This window comes from Phocoena sinus, chromosome 14 (genome assembly GCF_008692025.1).
Source record: "Phocoena sinus isolate mPhoSin1 chromosome 14, mPhoSin1.pri, whole genome shotgun sequence".
NCBI classification, from domain to species: domain Eukaryota; kingdom Metazoa; phylum Chordata; class Mammalia; order Artiodactyla; family Phocoenidae; genus Phocoena; species Phocoena sinus.
The window spans coordinates 66,467,526-66,486,150 of NC_045776.1; the positions used below are offsets into that span (position 1 = coordinate 66,467,526).

General features: G+C 51.6%; 1 protein-coding gene across 1 annotated transcript; it reads left to right on the forward strand.

Moving 5' to 3' along the window:
• Nucleotides 1-509: 509 nt before the first annotated feature.
• LOC116738857 (SEC14-like protein 3) lies at nucleotides 510-9,463 on the forward strand. Its single transcript, XM_032602727.1, is given in 13 exon segments — nucleotides 510-563; nucleotides 1,419-1,485; nucleotides 1,751-1,779; nucleotides 1,873-1,969; nucleotides 1,972-1,988; nucleotides 2,966-3,154; nucleotides 4,066-4,161; nucleotides 4,835-4,895; nucleotides 6,053-6,140; nucleotides 7,676-7,778; nucleotides 8,148-8,314; nucleotides 8,414-8,583; nucleotides 9,399-9,463. Coding segments are annotated over 13 exon segments (1,203 nt in total).
• Nucleotides 9,464-18,625: the final 9,162 nt, after the last annotated feature.

Sequence of the window (18,625 nt, forward strand, 5' to 3'; positions counted from 1 at the left end):
ACTAGACTAAGTCCCTGACTCCTAGCCATCACAGCTGGGTGAGGGTGATGTTTGCAGAACCGTAGATGCGGGGTCTCTTCCTTAGTGAGATGGGGAGACTGAGGGTCAGAGAGAAGGGGTGCCTGCAGGGAGCAGTCCTCACTCCCCCTGAGATCCCGCCTTCCCTGGAGGCCTGGGGAGCACTGAGGGGGGTTCTGCAGGTACCTAGCCTGGACTCCCATGCCATGGGAAGCCAGCCTCATTTCCTCCCAGTCTCTTCCACCTGGCAGGGGACCTCTGACACGCCCTCCCGTGTACACCTGCCTCCCCCACCCCAAACTGTCCCACAGCCAAGCACGGGACCTCACTTAATCCCAATTATGTAATGTGCAACCCAACAGCTGGCCAAGAAGGAGGCGCCTGGAGCCACGCCCAGGAGTGGGGGCAAAAGGCTCCGCTTGGTCAGGACCACAGACCAGACTTGGCCTCTGCCTGCAGTGGCCTCCACTCCTCCAGCCTCACCCAGCACCATGAGTGGCCGAGTCGGAGACCTGAGCCCCAAGCAGGCAGAGACCCTGGCCAAGGTGAGAGCCAGGGGAAAAGGGCTGAGAGGAGGAGGGAGGGTGGTGGCCGGAACACTGCCCCACTCTGTTGGTTCAGCATGTCCTTGACATTGTCTCTTTGTCATCACCTCACCCAGGGTCAGGTCTCCCAGTGCCTGGTGACATCAGCCCTGTCCAGGGCAGAGATTGAGGGAACAGCACCACTTCCTGGCAATAGTGTGGGTGCCAGATGAAGCCTGACTTCTCATCCAGGAGCCAGACCCAGAGACCTTTACCTGACATGCCCCTCCCCACCTCCCCTTAGGTGGGAGCTGAAGATGGTCTGCCCTCTGACTCTGTTCCCTTTCACTCCCCAGGACCCTGACAGATGACCTGTCTGTAAGAGCTGAGAGTTGGAGCAGAGTGTGTTGTCATCACCACGGTCAATGGGGAAGAGGACGCATAATCACTAACAATGTTTTTGTAGAAAATGGGATGGAAAAAAAGACAGAAGCCTTGGTGGACTAACACATGAAAAGAACTAAGAATACATTCATACTCCAATCTACTTACCCACCCATCCACCCATTTATCTTTTCTTCCATCCATCCTTCTACTCCCACGCACCCGTCTGTCTACTCACACACCCATCTCTCCTTCTGTCCATCCACTATTCATTGATTTGTCCTTCCTTTTTTCCCATCCATTCTTTCTTCTTTCTGTTTACTCACGCATGTATCCTTCCTCCCATTCACCTACCCATCCATCCACCCACCCATCCTCCATCACTGTGGGCCAGACTGCACTGGAAGAGAAGGAGGCTAGACGAAAACAATCACTGAGTCTGGGGCAAAGGCTCAGTGTGAAAACCTCTTCAATCAACGTCTCTCTTCCCAGTTCCGAGAAAATGTGTTGCCTGCCCTGCCCAACCCAGATGACTGTTTCCTTCTGCACTGGCTCTGAGGTGAGGGCAGAGGTGGGGGAGGTCACGGTGAGGGGGAAGTGAGAGGGCCCTTGTCCCAGCTGCTCCAGAAGGACCCAAGGCTCTCAGGATCCGACCATACCACCTTGCTTCACATGTTCAGGTGCAGGAGAGGGAGGGGACAGGAAAGGGAGGTCCCACCCAGACCCCCAGTGCCCTCCATAGCCCCCCACTGCCCAGGACCAGGGCAAGATGACTGCAAGGCAACCTCTTTCCCACCCCATGCCTTCTTTCCATCTTCTCACAGCTCAGAATTTCGACCTGCAGAAATCAGAGGCCATGTTCCACAAGGTGAGACCCATCCCCCTCCCTGGAAATTTGGCGAGGGGTTTTGTGGGGGCAATCCCTGCCTCCAGCCCCTACCTCCAGCCCCTCCTCAGGGGTGCTGGGAGCCCAGTGAGACCTTACCACTCAACTCCCTTTCAGTACATGGAGTTCCGGAAGACCATGGACATTGACCACATACTGATTGGCAGCCCCCCGAGGTGAGCCAACACCCACACAGCCCCCAGTCTCTTATAGACTTACCACCCGAGCAGTCTCTGGATCATCGGGACCACGAGTGGAGGGTAGCAAAGACCGTGAGTGTGCAGGCACCTCTCCTATAACAATTATGACTGTTTCCTGGGGGCTTATGAGGTCCAAGTGTAAGTTAAGACTTTATCTGCATGATCTCATTTAATCCTCACAACCCCATGAAGTGGGTACTGTTGTCCCCATTGTACACATGAGGACACTGAAGCCCAGCAATGATTAAGCAGCCCACCCAAAGTCCCACAGCCCCAAGGTGGAGCTGGGATTTGAGCTCAAGCTTGTCTGTCCTCCAAATCCAGGCTCTTCACCACCAGAGTTAGCTCGTGGCTCTGAACCCTCACCCCTAGGGCCTTGGTCAAAGCATCCTGTCCAGGTGGGAAAGAAACTTAGCTCACCAAGAAGTTGGGGAGAAGAGTCCCACCACCGGCATCTTAGTAAAGCAGTGGTCCTAGTTTCACTTGTAGAGCACAAGCTCTGAGTCAGGCACTGTGTGATCTTGGGGACTTTCCCCAACAGACGAGAGGGAATGGGGCTCAGATAGGTGGCATCACTTGCTCAAGGATGCACAGGAGGGAAGCAGTAGCATCTGTTTTTGAACCAGGTCTGTGACCTTCAGAATCCATGTTCTTCATCACTAAGCCCAACTCCTTTCCATGGAAAGGGACACGGGAGACATTGGGGGCAGAACTAAGGAGCCCAGAGGCCTCAAGCAGGCGTGGCTGAGACCTGCCTTGGCCATGTACCTGCTGTGAGCAAGACCTCCTCCTGCAAGCCCCTCAGTTTTCTTACCTGGACAGTAGAGCCGCCCTCCATTAGAGGGACAGTGCTTGTACCACGGTGTGTGTTGGCTCAGGCCACCCACGGCAGCCTGGTCTGGGTATCTCTGGGAGGTGCATGATGCCAAATTCGTGTGTTTGTCCATGCCCAGGTGATCCAGAAGTACATGCCTGGGGCCCTGTGTGGCTGTGACCATGACGGCTGCCCTGTGTGGTATGACATCATCAGGCCGCTTGACCCCAAGGGCCTGCTTTTCTCTGTCACCAAGCAGGACCTGCTCAAGACCAAGATGAGAGACTGTGAGCGCATCCTGCACAAGTGTGACCTGCAGACAGAGCGGGTGAGGCTGCCAGGGGACTTGGTCCCAGGAACACACCTGTGCTTTCTGCTGTCACAGTCAGAGGGCTCTGTGGTCAGACACTAGCTCTGCCGCTTCCCAGATGGGTGTACTGGTTTTCCACCTTGGAAAGTGGTAACTTTGGTGGTGGTAACTTTGCCACTTGGAAAGTTACCTCACCTCCCTGAGCCTGTTTCCTCACCTATAGAACAGGGACAATAATAATGGTCGCAAAGATTAAATTAGATAATGCAAGTATATGGCTGGCATACAGGGCCTGATTCGTATTTCTCAGAATGCTATAAGCTACTGTTATTCCCTCGGAGTCTTTGCCCCTGTTGTTCCTCTGTCTGGATAGCCCAACCTCCAGCACACACACTTCCCTCCCACACTTCCCTTGGCTCTCTCCTATCTATCTTTCAGGTCTCAAACTGTCACTTTCTCTGAGGCCCCCATCTGGGTTAACGTGTGTTCCCAGAGCTCCCATGTTGTCCAGCTCTCACTTCAGGACCATGGGGCTCTGGTTGCTTGTCAATCTCCCCAACCAACCTGTGAACTCTTTAAGGACAAGAACTCTGGATTATTGAGCTACATGCTATACTTATAGTGTCTGGCTCAAAATAGGTGCTTAATAAATATTAGTTGGACAAATGGAGGAATGAATGGCTGAATAAACAGCAGTATGAAGGGATGGATGGGTGAACTGATGAGTGGGTGGGTCAATTAATGGGTGGATGGATAGACATGATGGGTGGATGGTGGATGGATGGGTAGTAAATGCATTCACTGTTTTGTCCACTCATTCATCTGAGGGCAAAGTAGGAATATGGGAGAAGCCCTGAAGGGTCATGTGCTGGGGTCACCATCTCCCAAGTTCTGAGCCTGCACCTTGATCCTTGCTCTCATCCTCACAGCTGGGGAGGAAGATTGAGACCATCGTGATGATATTTGACTGTGAAGGCCTGGGGCTGAAGCACTTCTGGAAACCCCTGGTGGAAGTGTACCAGGAGGTGGGGAAAGGCCCCTGGGCACCCCTGCTTGCTTTAACGACGAGCTTGGCCTGCTGTGACCTTGTTGCTAACTCAGAGCCAGGATCTGGTAAAAGGTGGTGGCCTTCCTGGGTCCCATCACTGCAGCTCAGGACCCAAAGATATGTTGGCTGGGAGATCCCACAGAACAGGCCTCAGGGACAACACTGTACTGAGTCCATAGGGGCCAGCTTCAGACAAACCCCGCCCAGCCCTGTCATCCCTAGCTCTGTGACTCAGGCAAGCTGCTTTATCCCTCCATGCTTTATTTTCCTCACTTACAAAATGGGGATACTGATTGCACTTCAAAGGGATGTAGGGATATTTCAGTGAGTTGTTATGTAAAGTGTATACACAAGTGCTTGGCAAATAGCGTTTAATAAACAGTAAACGTTTTATTTACTATTACATAAATTATTATTATATACTACTGTTGTTATAACATTTGCTCTAAAAATGATTATTGTTATGTAATTACTATTAGGTTATGGTTGCAATAGTCTGGGGTGGGATTTCTTCCAGGGGCCATGGAGGTGATGGAAAGAAGGGAAACCCTCCACAGCCCTCTGAATCCTCCAGAGGGGAGGTTGCAAAGGGAATGGGGGTAGGAGAAGAAGAGGTGTGGGCTCTCATGGGGTCTTTCTTGGTTCCACAGTTTTTTGGCCTCCTTGAAGAGAATTACCCAGAGACCCTGAAGTTCATGCTCATTGTGAAAGGTGTGTGGCAGGTGACTTCACTCCCCTGTGCCTCCAATTCCTTATCTGCACCCTGGGGACAATACTAGTGCCTTTTTCCCTGGCTAGCAGTGAGGCAGGTTGGTTGTTTGGCTGCATGCAAATCAGAGTGCCTGAAACAGAGTAACTTCTCCATAAATGGTAACTTCTGTGTTGGCTTTACTGCAAGAAGAGGCAGCTCCCACCTCAGTTCTTCCAGGAATCCCCCCTCACCTTTCCCACCCATGTTGATCTCTCCCTCCTCAAACTGCACTGGCAGCTGGTGCAGCCCAGTCTGGCCTTTCCTGTCAACTGCTTTCTGGGGCCTCCAGTTGTCTTGTGTGTATTCATCCTGTTTTCCTTGGGTTGTCTCCTCCTTGAAGGCAGGGCCTCTGATTCTCCACTTCTGTTGTATCCCTCACAGGCCTGGGGCCAGGTGGAAACTCAATAGGTATTTGGGTGGTTGTTGTTTGGGTGGGTGGGTGGATAGAAAGATGGATATACGTTTGATGGGTGACTGGTTGATTCATTGCTTAGGTTTTGTCTGTTTGACTGGCCAGTTGTTTAGCTGGCTGGTTGACTGGTGGTTAGTTGGATATCTGGTTGTCTGGTTGGATAGTTGTTAGCTTGGTAGACTGAGTGACTAGTTAGCATTTTGATTGCCTATGTGGGTGAGTGGCTAGTTGGCAGATTGGTTAGTTGGTTGGCTGATTTGTTGCTTGGCTGTATCTTGGATGGTTGATTGCTGGTTTGAATGGTTGACTGACTGGAAGAGGCGGTTGGTTGGGCAGTTAGCTGGTTGTTTAATTAGCTGATTGGTTTACTGATTGGCTGACATGTTGATTGGTTGTTTGACTATTTGGTAGGTTGGCTGTTTGATTGGTAGGCTGATTGATGGGTTGGTGAGAAGGTGAATTGATTGGCTATTTTTTGGCTGGTTTGCTGGCTGTTTTGATACATTGGATGCTTGATTGGGTGGTTGGTTAGTTGGCTGCTTGTTGTTTTAGTTGACCAATTGGTTGGATGGTTTGTCAGGTGCAGGGCATTGGAACTTGCCAAGGTAACTCATTATTCCTCCACATTGTTGGCTATGACTGTTATGGAGAGAGTGGCCCGGTGGAATTATCTTTTCCCCATTATACTTGCTTATATCTCTCCAGCCACCAAACTGTTCCCTGTGGGATACAACCTCATGAAGCCCTTCTTGAGTGAGGACACTCACAGGAAAATTATCGTGTTGGGAAATAAGTAATTCCAGCTCCATCCCCTAAACTCTAGGTATGAACTTTGGAGTAAGTTTGGTCCATCACCCCCTCCAGAGAGCCACACATCACTTAAAGTCAGAGCCTCCTCCTTCTCAAAGATGAAATGGGTCTTACACTATAGAGTCTATCCTGTTACCTCTGTCTTACTCCCTGCCATACCTCTTTGGTGACTAAAACCTCCACATCTTTCTCCTTTTCAACCTCTGGGCTATGGGCATCAGTTTCTTTTCAACACTTATCGCCTCAGTGCTTCTAAAGGCAATTTGGGCTGAAGAGGATGAGGAAGAAGAGCAGGAAGAGGAGAAGTGATTCAGAGAAGGAATGCTCAATAAGGAGGGACTGGATAAGTAAATAACAATGCATCCATTTGATGAATGATTGGGCAGCCATGAAAAGTGATTTGATGTCATGGGAAATGTCATTAAGTTAAAAGAAAAATAGATTATAAAGTAGTGTGGATAGTATGGTCTTATTTTTATAAAAACAAGAATATATTTCTAGAAGGAAATACAACAAAATAATTTGTGGTTAGCAAGAAATCAGGTGGTTTATAATTTTTTTTATACATTTCTAAACTTTTAGAATTACATGTATTACCTTTATAAGTGGGCAAAAAAAATGTTTTAATGATAGAAAAAAAGAAATAGAGAAGAGAAATAGTTCTTAAACTCAACTGGTGACCCTGAGCTTGGAGGATAACATCTCTTAATCAGAATGGTCAGATCATCAAATCAGGAGATCTGAGGATCCAGGGGGATGGGGATGAATCTAACAAATCCCTGTCTTCTCTCCCTTTCTGATACCTGAGTCTCTGCCTCTGCCTAGATCCACTGGGGTAGGGAGCTGGGTGGATCACAAGGTAGCCCCCAAATCCTGGAGCAGTGTGGGTAACTGCCACCCTCCAGACCCACGTCCAGGCCTCTGCCCCATTTGGTGGCGCACAGGGTTCTGTCCATTTGGCTGTGAGATGCCAGGCATTATGGTCTTCCTTCTCATCCCACTGGTATCTCCCATGGCCACAGCAGGGGATAACTTGAATTGGTTATAGGTCTGGGGCCATGGTGACACCCCAGGATCCAGAACACTAAAGCTTTGCATAGGGCATGAAGAACAATAATGGGCAGCAGAGCGGGGGAGGTCCTTTCAAAGACCCAGGGCTGTCCCTCTCCACCCAGAGGTCTGACTTGTGTATGCCACTTGCACACAGTGTGGCCCCTGACATGGTCCTTGACCTCATTAGGCTCCTTGAAACAATTAGACAACTCTAATCGTGACTGCTTATGACTGGGAGACCCTCAAAAATGTGCAAACCCATCAGCCAGGGAAAACATGTTTCCATAGCAACACAATGCTGGAAGACATTTCTGCAGCCTAAGGCCTGGGGGCCTAGGGAATGGGCCCTGGCAGCCTAGCTCCTGTAGGGCTTCTCCCCAGGGTCGGGTCCTCCTGGTAAGAGGGGGGCTGATGGGTCCCCTCCATGCTCAATAGTCCCCCTTCAACCCCTCTCCCCCCAGACAGCTGGAAGGAAGGTTTGCTAAAACTCATGAGTCCTGAAGAACTACCTGCCCAGTTTGGGGGGACCCTGACCGACCCAGATAGGAACCCCAAATATTTAACTAAGGTATGAAGAGCCCCAGAACAGGGGAGGGTAGAGGAGTAGAGCTCGGTTCCTTTCTCACCCTCTCATTCATTCCACAAATGTCTATGGAGAAACCCCTATGAGCCAGGTATTGAGTTAGTCCCAGCCCTGCCCTGACAGAGCCCTCAGCAACTGTGCAGGCAAACAAGAAATGGGGAAATTTTTGACCCAGAGGGATGAGCTTGGAGGGGAAGTTCCCAGAAGAGGCCCTGATTAAGGATGGAGGGACACAGGAGGCTTCCCAGGGTGGGGGGGATGGGTAGGGGAGGACAGGATGAGCAGGATACTTCCAGGAGATGGGGAAATATCTCAGGCAGGAGAAACAGCAAGAACAATGCAAGAGGTGGGGAGCAAGCCCATCTTGCTCTGTGTCTGCAAATCACCTATGGTGGGGAGATCCCCAAGTCCATGTACGTGCAGGACCAGGTGAAGACTCAGTACGAGCACTTGGTGCAGATCAGCCACAGCTCCTCGCACCAGGTGGAGTATGAGATCCTGTTCCCAGGCTGTGTCCTCAGGTAAGGAACAGGCCACCAACCCACCCCTGGCTGGGCCCTAGCCCCTCAGGGACCCTTCAGCCTGAGCAGTGACCTGTTCCCCTCCTTCCCCCAATACAGGTGGCAGTTCTCATCTGACGGTGAAGACATTGGCTTCGGGGTTTTCCTGAAGACCATGATGGGGGAGTGGCAGTGGGCTGGGTTGATGACGGAGGTGCAGCTCAACCAGCGCTACAGCGCCCACCTGATGCCTGAGGATGGGAGACTCACCTGCACGGAAGCTGGCGTCTGTAAGTCTGCCCTGGCTGGGCCCCAGCTCTGGAAGGTTGGAGCCACCTGTGCCATGGTTTATAGGAAGAAATAGAGGGGTAGTAACCACTCCGCCACCAAGGAACATACACCCTAGGTCAGTGCCATTCATCCATACAGTCACTCTTTCGGTTCACACTTGAGAGCACCTATCGTGTGCCAGAAGGGACTGAGAGCACTCAGGCCGCAGGACACAGGCAAGGGACAATAGGGCAGTGACATTCCCCAGGAGGAAACTGGGCCTCTGAGAGGTAAATCATCTTGTCCAGAGGCACACAGCTGAGTGTGGTACCAGGGTCCCACTTCAGCCTCGTGGTAGCTGCATAACCCTGAGCAAAAGTCTTACTGAGCGCAGGTTTGCTCACCTGTGAAGCAGAGGCTACAACTCCTACCTCTCGGGTGCCTGTAATGAGGCAGAAGGCATGCACAGGCCTCGCCCTGCACCCCACTTCATCAAGGGGCCTGGGAGGCCTCTGATGTTCTGAAATGCCCCCCTCGCATACCTATCATGTGACTGTCCAGGTGTGGACACAATGGGAGGCAGTGGCTATTGTTCTCATTGCTAGTTGGTACAACTAAAGCCAGGCTGGGTACATGCCAGGAGGAGGTCAATTTCTGTTTACAGGCCCTGCTCAGGAATGGCAGTTCCCATGGGGAAGGGAACAGCAGTTGGGGGAACTTGGTCCAGCTTGGCCAACACAACAGGTGGGAACACAGCCTGTTCTCCTCCATGGCCAGGGCGCAGGGAGTGTGTGAAGCCAGGCCAAACTACCCGTCTGTCCATCTATCCCCCCAGATGTCCTGCGCTTTGACAATACCTATAGCTTTGTCCACACCAAGAAGGTCAGCTTCACAGTGTAGGTGCTGCTTCTGGATGAGGGCATGCAGAAATAAGACAAGGAGCTCACCCCTGTCTGGGCAGCTCCCTCATTTCCAAGAGACCCCTGACTGCTTTTGGCCTATGTATCCTACTCTTCCCCCAGAAATTGCTCAGTAGTCCTCTTGACTCTGTGACACTAGTAAGTAAAGAAACGGCTGCCTTGGGGAAAATGCATATGCTGTGGTCAGATCAGGAAAGGTACGCGAGGCACAGCTTTGGAGAATGCCGAGGTTGCAGAAAAGGAAGAAACAAGGGTAAGAACAAGTGGATGTCCCTGAAACCCAAAAAATAGGAAAACGAGTCTCCTAGCCTTTGTCCTCACTTCTGAGGCATTTGTGTGCATGAATTTTTTCTCCATGAGTTATCAGCAACCTGGGTTGGATATGTGTCTAAATTCTTTTTACTGCTACTCCTTATATAGTATATGCTCAATATATACTTGTGAAGTTGAATGGAGGTAGGGAGCAAGTGATTCATGGGTGTGCAAATAAGAAGTACCAGGGGAGATTTCAGCACCTTGGACAGGGACAGAGCCCTGGAGGGGATGGACTCTCTTGGAGACCCAGGTGACCCAGCCCCTAGACCTATGGCAGTGGCTGCCCCCTCGGGTAGGTAGGAGCTGCCTTGAGAAGGCTTTGTCTGACTCAGCACACAGCTTCCCCAACCCATCTCTACCACCCTCACCGCCTTCCCTTGCAACTCACAGCTTATGTTTTAAGCAATTAAAGGCACTTTCCTAGAAGCAAAGGAAGTCACATCTGGCTCTAGCTGCTGCCTGGCGATAATTAAAAAAAAAAAAACACAGCTGTCATTCGTTGAGTGCTCTCTATGTACCAAACACAGTGCCAAGTGCTTTATGAGTTCAGCCCATTTCACATGCCTACCCTGAGGCCACCTATCACGGTCACCTATGCATAAGGAAACCAAGGCTCAGAGAGGTGAAGTCACTCACCCAACATCATACAACTCTTTTTTTTTCTTTTTCTTTTTTTTTTGGCTGTGCCACACAGCTTGCAGGATCTTAGTTCCCTGACCAGGGATCGAACCCATGCCCTCTTAAGTGGCAGATCCAAGACCTGTTTTTTTTTTTCACTCCAAAGACATTGCTCTTAATTGCCCTATAATACTGCTTCCTAAGACCCTACTTTTACAGAGAAGGAGAGAAGGAATGACTTGTTTGTCCTAGATCGTCCAGTGGAAGTGTCTTGGATGCCACCCTCTCCAGTCTCAGTTTGTGGGCAGAGGAGGTGTTATGCCCATTGGGCAGCTGGAACAATGGAGACCCACAATGCTAATTAAGCAGCTCCTCCAAGGAAACTCACAGCAGAGGGGGCAGGGCTTGTGCTTCAAAGCCCCGCATCTGGTCCACTGTTCATATGGTCTCTGAGAAGCATGGCCTCTTGCCATCCACCAAGACCCTGGGTGACTAGAGGAGACACCAGGGCCCCAGGATGTTCTCGCTCCAGGGACATGGCCTCAGGGACGTGGAGCTGCTGGCTTGAGCCCCAGGTCCTGACACATCTCTTGACAGGAGGAGTCGAATTACACAGAGACTGTGGATGGTTGGGAACCAAAGGACTGGAAGTTCCTTGGGAATGAGCTGAGGGTTGAGCCCCCTGCGGTGAGCTTACCCATGGGCAGAACAGGAGGCCTGACTCTTAGACTAATCAAGCTAATGTTCAACAGCAGCTAGTACTTTCCATCTGCACTTATGGACACATTTTATAGATGAAAAACAGCTCACAAAATGCACTGGCCTTGTTTCCTTCAGCCCATGGGTGGCAGAAATAGGACTGGAGCTAAAGGCACCCTCCTCCCACCACTAATTCACGTTACTGCAGCAACTTGCCAGAACAGGACCAGACTGCCGACTTTCTGAGCTGGGGGCTGGGGTGGGGGTGTGGATAGGAAGGAGGAAAAGAAGAAAGGTTGTCAGATTTAGAAGAAGAAAAAAGGCAATACTTGGGACATACTTAAAATGTATTGTTTATCTGAAACTAAAATTTAACTGAGTGTCCTATATTTTATCTGGCCACCCTACAAATAAGGAATGAGAGAGAGGAGAGGGACGCGGGGAGGCAGAGAAGAGGAGGATGGGTTCATACTCTTGGAAGATGGTGGCAGCACCTGCAGTTGGGGCAAGGATGTCATGGGGGGAGGATGGCTCAGCATCGGGGATACAGCGTGGAGGGACAGGGGATCTCTCCCTTGCCCTCTGAGGTAAAGACCCCACCCCCAGGCTGCAGCAGGGGCAGAGGATGAAGGGGTGGACCCTTTGCACCCTTGAGGCTGAGGCAGCTGTGAGCAGTGCTGTTGGATTATCTGCATTTGTCTGAGCTCCTCTACTGCAGTTTATAGACCCCATTTTGAACAGAGGGAGAACTTGCTACCAGGAGGCAGGGGCAGCGCAGAGAGCTTAGGCTAGGGCTGGAGCCAAGAACCAAAAAGTGCCCCGTGGTATCTGTGGATGCCCAGCCACAGCAAACCCACTCCTACTCTGTAGCCACAGTCGGTGGGAAGCAGCCCTCCAGCTCCCAGCCTCCAGGTCTCCAGTCTCACCCAGGGGCAGGATGCTTTGCTCCAGTTCTGAGTGTCCAGGGGGTGGCTGGCGAGGGAAAGAGACCCCACTTAGCCTTGGCTAATGGGCCCCCTCATTCCAGCAGCAGTCAGCAACCAGTATAGTGGCAGGAAGACCAAGGCCTGCAGGCTCCCCACTGTGTGTGAAGGGAAGTAAAGTCCCAGTTCCCAAAGCCCAGAAATGCCAGGGAAGAAACAGGGAAGGAAAGACCTCAGCTGCCCTTGGGAGGCAAAGATGGTGACCACAGTCTGTTTCCCTTAAAAGAGGGGTTCAAATTAGGCAGCTGAGGCCGAAAGTCTGGGCCAGTTAACCTTGTAGACCCCAGGCCAGGGCAACCTTCTGTCCTGATGCTAATTAGGCACCAGACCCCATCCTTTTCCCCTGGAACCCAGCACTGCTGCAGCCTCTCCAGAGAATCCACTTTCACATCCACACAGTTAAGGTCAGCTTTGCCCCCCGGCACATGGTACAAACACAAACAAGTACCAGAGGGAGTTAAGACCAGAGCACTAGAGAAGTAGAAAGCTTTATTGTGTGTATATAAAGGGTGATTTAGTGGTCTTCTAAAGGGCCCCCTGACTCCCTGATTTCCTCAGCAGTTGTCTGGGACACTCCATCAGTCTCCTCCTCCAAAGACAGTCTCTCCATTGCCCTGGCCACTGGCTGCCTCTCCTTGGTGTCTGGCCTGGTCCAGGCCTGCCTTAGTGTGTTCCCCAGCCAGCCTAGTGGGCAGCTCAGCTGGAAAGCCTCCAACACCTTCCTCAGGGACAGCAGGATCAGGATCAACAGCAGAGTGACGCAGCTGACGGCCAGAACCACTGCCAGCAAGTCCTTCAGCGTCTTACAGGAGGCTGGGAAGGACGGGGCCGGGAAGCACCTCAGGGCTGCCCAGTGGTGTGGGACAGGCCGTGCAGGGCAGCTGGAAGTGACCCTGAGCCCACAGTTACTCATCAAGGTAAAAAAAAGAGCCAGGAGCAGGCAGGGAAGCTGGAGATGGGACAGGGCAGAGGGGACAGGACCACAAACGATTATCTGTGAACCTGGATGGTGGTGGGTCCAGTCCTCTCAGTCCTTGTCCTGGTTTTCCTGTACCAAGGAGAGGCCACCTACATTTCCAGGATAAGGATTTCCCATGATGAGGGAGAAGCATCCAGGTACGGAGCTAGCTGAGGTCTTCCATCTCTCCCAATTACCCAGATTCCAGAACCCAAGGCCTGTGCATTATGGCGGTCAACACTTTCATTTCAGAGAAATGGGAAAGGAGTTTGCCCAGGTTCCCACAGCTTGAAACAGGAAGTACTCACCTGTAGGAGGTGTTGTTGTAAAAACAGGATTTCTGGCCAGGCTCAAAGGGTCTCTTCCAACTCCAGATGCTCATCCAGCAGATGATACATACTTAAGGAAGAACCCAGGCCCCCAGCCCCAGGTGAGAGGGCTCCTCTTGGGCTCCCATGCCCCCCAACACAACCACCTGTGTTGAACTACGTTATGCCTCATTTATCCAACTGGGCACTACAGGGAGAAGCCAGGTCAACCTGTGACTGTCACAGCCCCAGCCCATAATAGGTCCTTAGAGGGAGAGAAAATTCTCCTGATTTTCCCTTACCCATGGGCATTTCCTCACTGCAACCCTGGTTTAGAACAGGGGCAGATTGGAACCCATGGGTAGTTTCTGCCATAGGGCACTGGTTAAGTTACAACTCGACCAGACTGGAATTCTACATAGCTGTTAACATTCATGGGAGAATACAAAACTGTATTCTCCTGGGAATTCCCTGGCAGTCCAGTGGTTAGGAGTGCATTTCCACTGCAGGGGACATGGGTTCAATCCCTGGTCAGAGAACTAAGATCCCACTAGCTCCAGGATATTTTTGACCCACTAGTCAAAAAAGTATTCTCCCATGCAGAGAAATGGGATATTCAGTGGGAGGAAAACAAATTCTATCATGGCATATGCAGACCTATTTTATAAAACACTAAGTATATGCCCAAGGATTGGTGATTCTCAGGGCTTCAGGATTTTCATTTTCTGGTCTATATATGATTTAACAGGTGACATTGAGAACAGCTCTTAAAAGGAAGCAAAAAATTGTAGTGTATGACTCTTAGACGTACAGACAGGAAATTATAGTGTCATTTTGGGATAATCTCCAAGCAGCGTTAATTGTCTTTTGTGCATCTGTATCTCCCGTGATGGAAGTATCTTACTGTAAAAAAAGGAAGCTTCAAGTTGCCCCAGGCTGCCAGCATCCTTTGGGACAGAGACCACAGTGCCCAGGTTCCTCCGTCCTAATCACATCTATCAAAATCTCTCTGGGGTGAGCGGGCCTTCCCAGCCCCCCGTGCAATCCTTGGGCCAGGCTTGATCCCAGACTTGCTCCTGCACGTGGAAATGCGAGACTCCCAGGGCCTCGCCTTTTGGTCAGAGCTCAGCCGAATCCAGGGCTGTGGGCTCCAAGTCCCAGCCCTGGATGCCTATCCCACTGCCATTCTCAGGGTGAGGGTTACCAGATAATACAGGATGCTTGGTTAATTCTTTAAAAATTTAGTATAAATGTATCTCATGTAATATTTGGGACATATTTAAACTAAGAAATTCATTATTTATCTGAAATTCATGTTTTAACTGCAAGGCCTAAATTTTGATTTGCTAAATCTGGAAAACCTATCAGGGGATACAGCACTCCTTTCCTGGGCTGACCCCCAACTCTGCCCAAGATAGCCCTGGGAGGGGAAGCAGAGTAACAGGAAGAGAATCCCCAGATCCACCTCGACCTGGGGCATCGCCCTCACCTCATCCTCTTCCACGTCATCGTTGAGCATGAAGGCCTCCACGCTGAACTGCAATGTCTCATTCCACCGGACCGAGGGCCAGAACCGGGGCCTACTGAGAGGCACCCGGGGGACAGACAAGGGATTCCAAGGGACCATCACCTCGGAGACTGGCCGTAACAAGTTTCCTGGGAAGCCCTGGAGAGGCTTACTCTTTGGGACCTTCTTGCTCCCTAAAGCCACATTAAAGAATTACCACCCCATTACTAGAGTCTGGGAACAGATGTATTTAGCCTGAGCAAAGGGCAGAAGTTACAAAGTCAGCCACGAGTGACAAGACTCTTAAGGCCCCTGCAACCACTCAACGGCCTGCTCCCCGGCTGGGAAGGACAGTCCGTCCTCTGCCAAGCTACTCACAGCCCAGGTGGGCAGCTTCAGGCCCCAGCAAGTTCAGGCCCGGCACCATAAATGGTTGGTTACTAACGACCAAGTGCAAAAAACAGACTTCTACATGTGATTACACCAGTGGCCCAGCTAAGCAAGACCCCAGGATAGGGATGAGCTATCTGACCCCATCTCCCTCCCCACCCCTCAAAACCCCACAGACCCCCAGTTGAAGATGAGGGTGTATGTCGTCTGAGAGTGGTTCATGAAGAGCTTCATGGCCCAGTTTAGCACCGGCTGGATGCAGGCTTCTAGGGTCAGCCACAAGCCTTCCACATAAGGGAAGTGGCGAGGCACCCAAGGGAAGAGGGTTATTCCTGGTACCTAGCCAGCTACCCCCTAACAAGCACCTACTGCATACCTGGTAAAACACAGCCATTATTTCATTCTTTCCTGAATGGTCCTAGAAGTGTTATGCCCATTTTACAGATGGGGTGATGGAAGCTCAGAGAGAACTTTGGTTCTCACCCCAGCCTCATCTACCAAATGGGTGCACATCTGTCCCACCAGGGGTGGAAGACTGAGGCCAGGTACAGGAATGGTACACATGGCCCACATTCTGCCCTCCTTGGGCAGCCCTCAGGGGTTCACTCTCCATCTGCTCCGTAGGCACCAGGCCAAGACTCACCATGCGGTACCTGGAGGGCCACCTGCAGGAGCTGTGTGTTGAGGGCTGAGGGAGGCGTCCTTCAGGGGGCCAGGCAGGGATCACGATGGGCCAGCTGCAGCCGAGCTGTTTGCCTACCGCCCAAGGAGCAGCCTGCGCTGGGGAGTTGCTAATGAAGAGGCACCACAGGTCAAGGGGGTTCAGTGGGTCCCCCACTTGCTCAGAGGGCAAGCCCTGAGCAAGTTCCCCTAGGGGGAGGGAGTGGGAATGGGAGGACTGAAGGGAAGCTACTTAAATAAGCTTGAGCATCCTCCTAGCTGCCATTAGGGGCTATTCCACATACCCCCATATGAACCGCACAACTGTCCCTATTTTACAGATGTGGAAACAGGCTGGGAAGTCCTGCTACCATCTGCCCATAGTTACATGCAGCTATCAGCTGCAGATCTTAGATTCAAACTCCCAACGAAGGGCTCTTCCAGAACTATTTAAAGATTGAAGTTATATGGCAAGATTTGGATGATACCAATGTTATTAAAATAAAACCTGAGTTTATCTTTACCCCGTCCCTACCAGTAACTGCTTGCTTTGTGTCAGTGTGAGCAGCTGGCCTGTGTGTAAGCAGACTCATCCCTGAATTGTCCCCAGTTAATTCTTGTTACCATTTGGGCTCCTGACCACCTTGCCACGCTGCTTCGAAGAAGGATTATCTTGTCCCAGAGGGCCTAGAGCAGACCAAGGACCAGAAAGGAATTGAAAGGTTTTTTAGAAAGGAGAAGAATTAAAAAAAAAAAAAAAAAGAAAGAAAGAAAGGAGAAGAATTTAAGGCAGTTGTGTAGTGTTTGTTGAGCATCTACTGCATGCCAGCTCTGTCCTAGAGGCCAGGGGTGCAGGGTCGGGGTGGGCCCTTACCCCCGATTTTGGCCTGGCTGGACAGCTCAACCCTTAAGAAGGAGGACCCTGGACTCTGGAGGTTCCTGCTCAGCCTGGCTCCCCAGACACAGGGTGAAGGTCAGGGAGGAGGAGGAGGTAACACGGGGGTCTGGTGTCCTGGGCTCTCAGTGGGGGAGGCAGCAAGGGACTTCCAGGTCAGGGGGCATTGGGAGGTAGGGCTGAGTGTTGGAGGGCACCTGACAGAGAGGCTATCAGGAGGGAAGTCCCCTCCTCCCAGTATCCCCAGGATGCCAAGTCCAGCTCCTGTGGTGGCCCAGACCAGGCATGGGGGAATGAGTTATCGTCGCAGGGGCTCCCCAGGTACACAGCTGGCGGAGGGAGGCTCAGCTCAGGGACCGGGAGGGCAGGGGGAGGGCCCCCACGGAGGGCCCCTGCCCGCCACCCCGCCACTCCAGCTCCCAAGGTAGACCCATTGCCCAGACCTTACCGAGAAGCAAGACCCGAGCAACACGCAGAAGCGCCCTGAGGACAGCCATAATGAGAAGAAACATTGCCTACCCCCCACAAGCCTCCTTAAATTGGCCCACAGAAGGCTGGAGAAGGAACAAGCCTCACCTGGAGCCCACACGTGAGCCTAGGGCACCGCTGAGCTAGGCCAGACCCAGCACTTCCACGTTCCCCCACCAGGGCCCCCCACCTACCTGCAATGCCTTCTGATTTTAGAAAAGGTTCTGAAGCCCTCCTCACTCACGTGGGATTTAATAAGGCTGGCAGAAGGCTCACCGCACAGTGGACTTAACTTTCTCATCTGTAGGATGATAATGGTGGCACCTACCGCACCGGCCGTTATGGAGTTTCTGTAACAGTGCTTCGCACAGCGTCTGGCACAGAGTAAGAGCTCCACCCATGTTCTCTGTGGGTGTCATCTGATGATTCTCGTTCAAGAGGAGGGAGGAGCATGATGATGATTCTGTCTGGGGGGCAGGAGCCAGGGAGGGTTCAAGGAGCAGGTACCGTTAGAGATGGACCTCGAAGGCTGAGAACAGAGGGAAGTGGGGGCGAGTGCATTCCTGGCAGGTGGCATGGCCTGAGCAAAGGCGGAGAGGCTGGATGTGCAGGAGTCAGAACAGAGGTGCAGGATGCGTCACGGTGAGAGATGAGACTGCGTAGGCCCAGAGGCTCTGAAAGCCAGGCTGAGGTGTTCAGACTGGATCCTGGGGGCTGTCAGGAGTCAAGGAAGGTATCAGAACAGAGGAGGGACTTGGGGAGATTCAGCCAGCAGCAGAATCAGATCAGAAGCATGTTCCTTTACTCACTGGACCTTTAAGGAGTGCCCAAGACTTTCTCGCTTATAAAAATAAAACCATGATCACCCTCAGATGCACATCTTTGAATCATCATGCAATTATTTCCTCTGAATAAATTCTTAGGATTGGAATGCCTGAACCATAAAATTGGCATACTTTCTCTCTAGATTAGTCATCTGATGGCACAATTACCAGTTATTTGCCCTTGAAATGGATGTCTCTTGACACAATCATAATAGTGGTTAAATAACTCTGTGAGCCCCACTATGGCCAACTGCTTTGCAAGCCATTTCTCCTGTAACCCTCACAGCAGCTTCAGAGGGTTATTACGGACAACTGTACAGTGAGGAAGCAAGGCTCAGAGAGGTCAGGTAACTTGCCCAAGGTCACACAGCCTGTGAATCAGCTCTGCCTCTGACCCTGTAGAGAGCCATAGGCTGGAAGGCAGTAGGCAAGGAAGCAGTACTGGGCTGCGGGGGGACGGGGGAGGTGGAGGTTGGAGTGACTCCAACTCCAGGAAACAGGGACCCAACCACAGTGC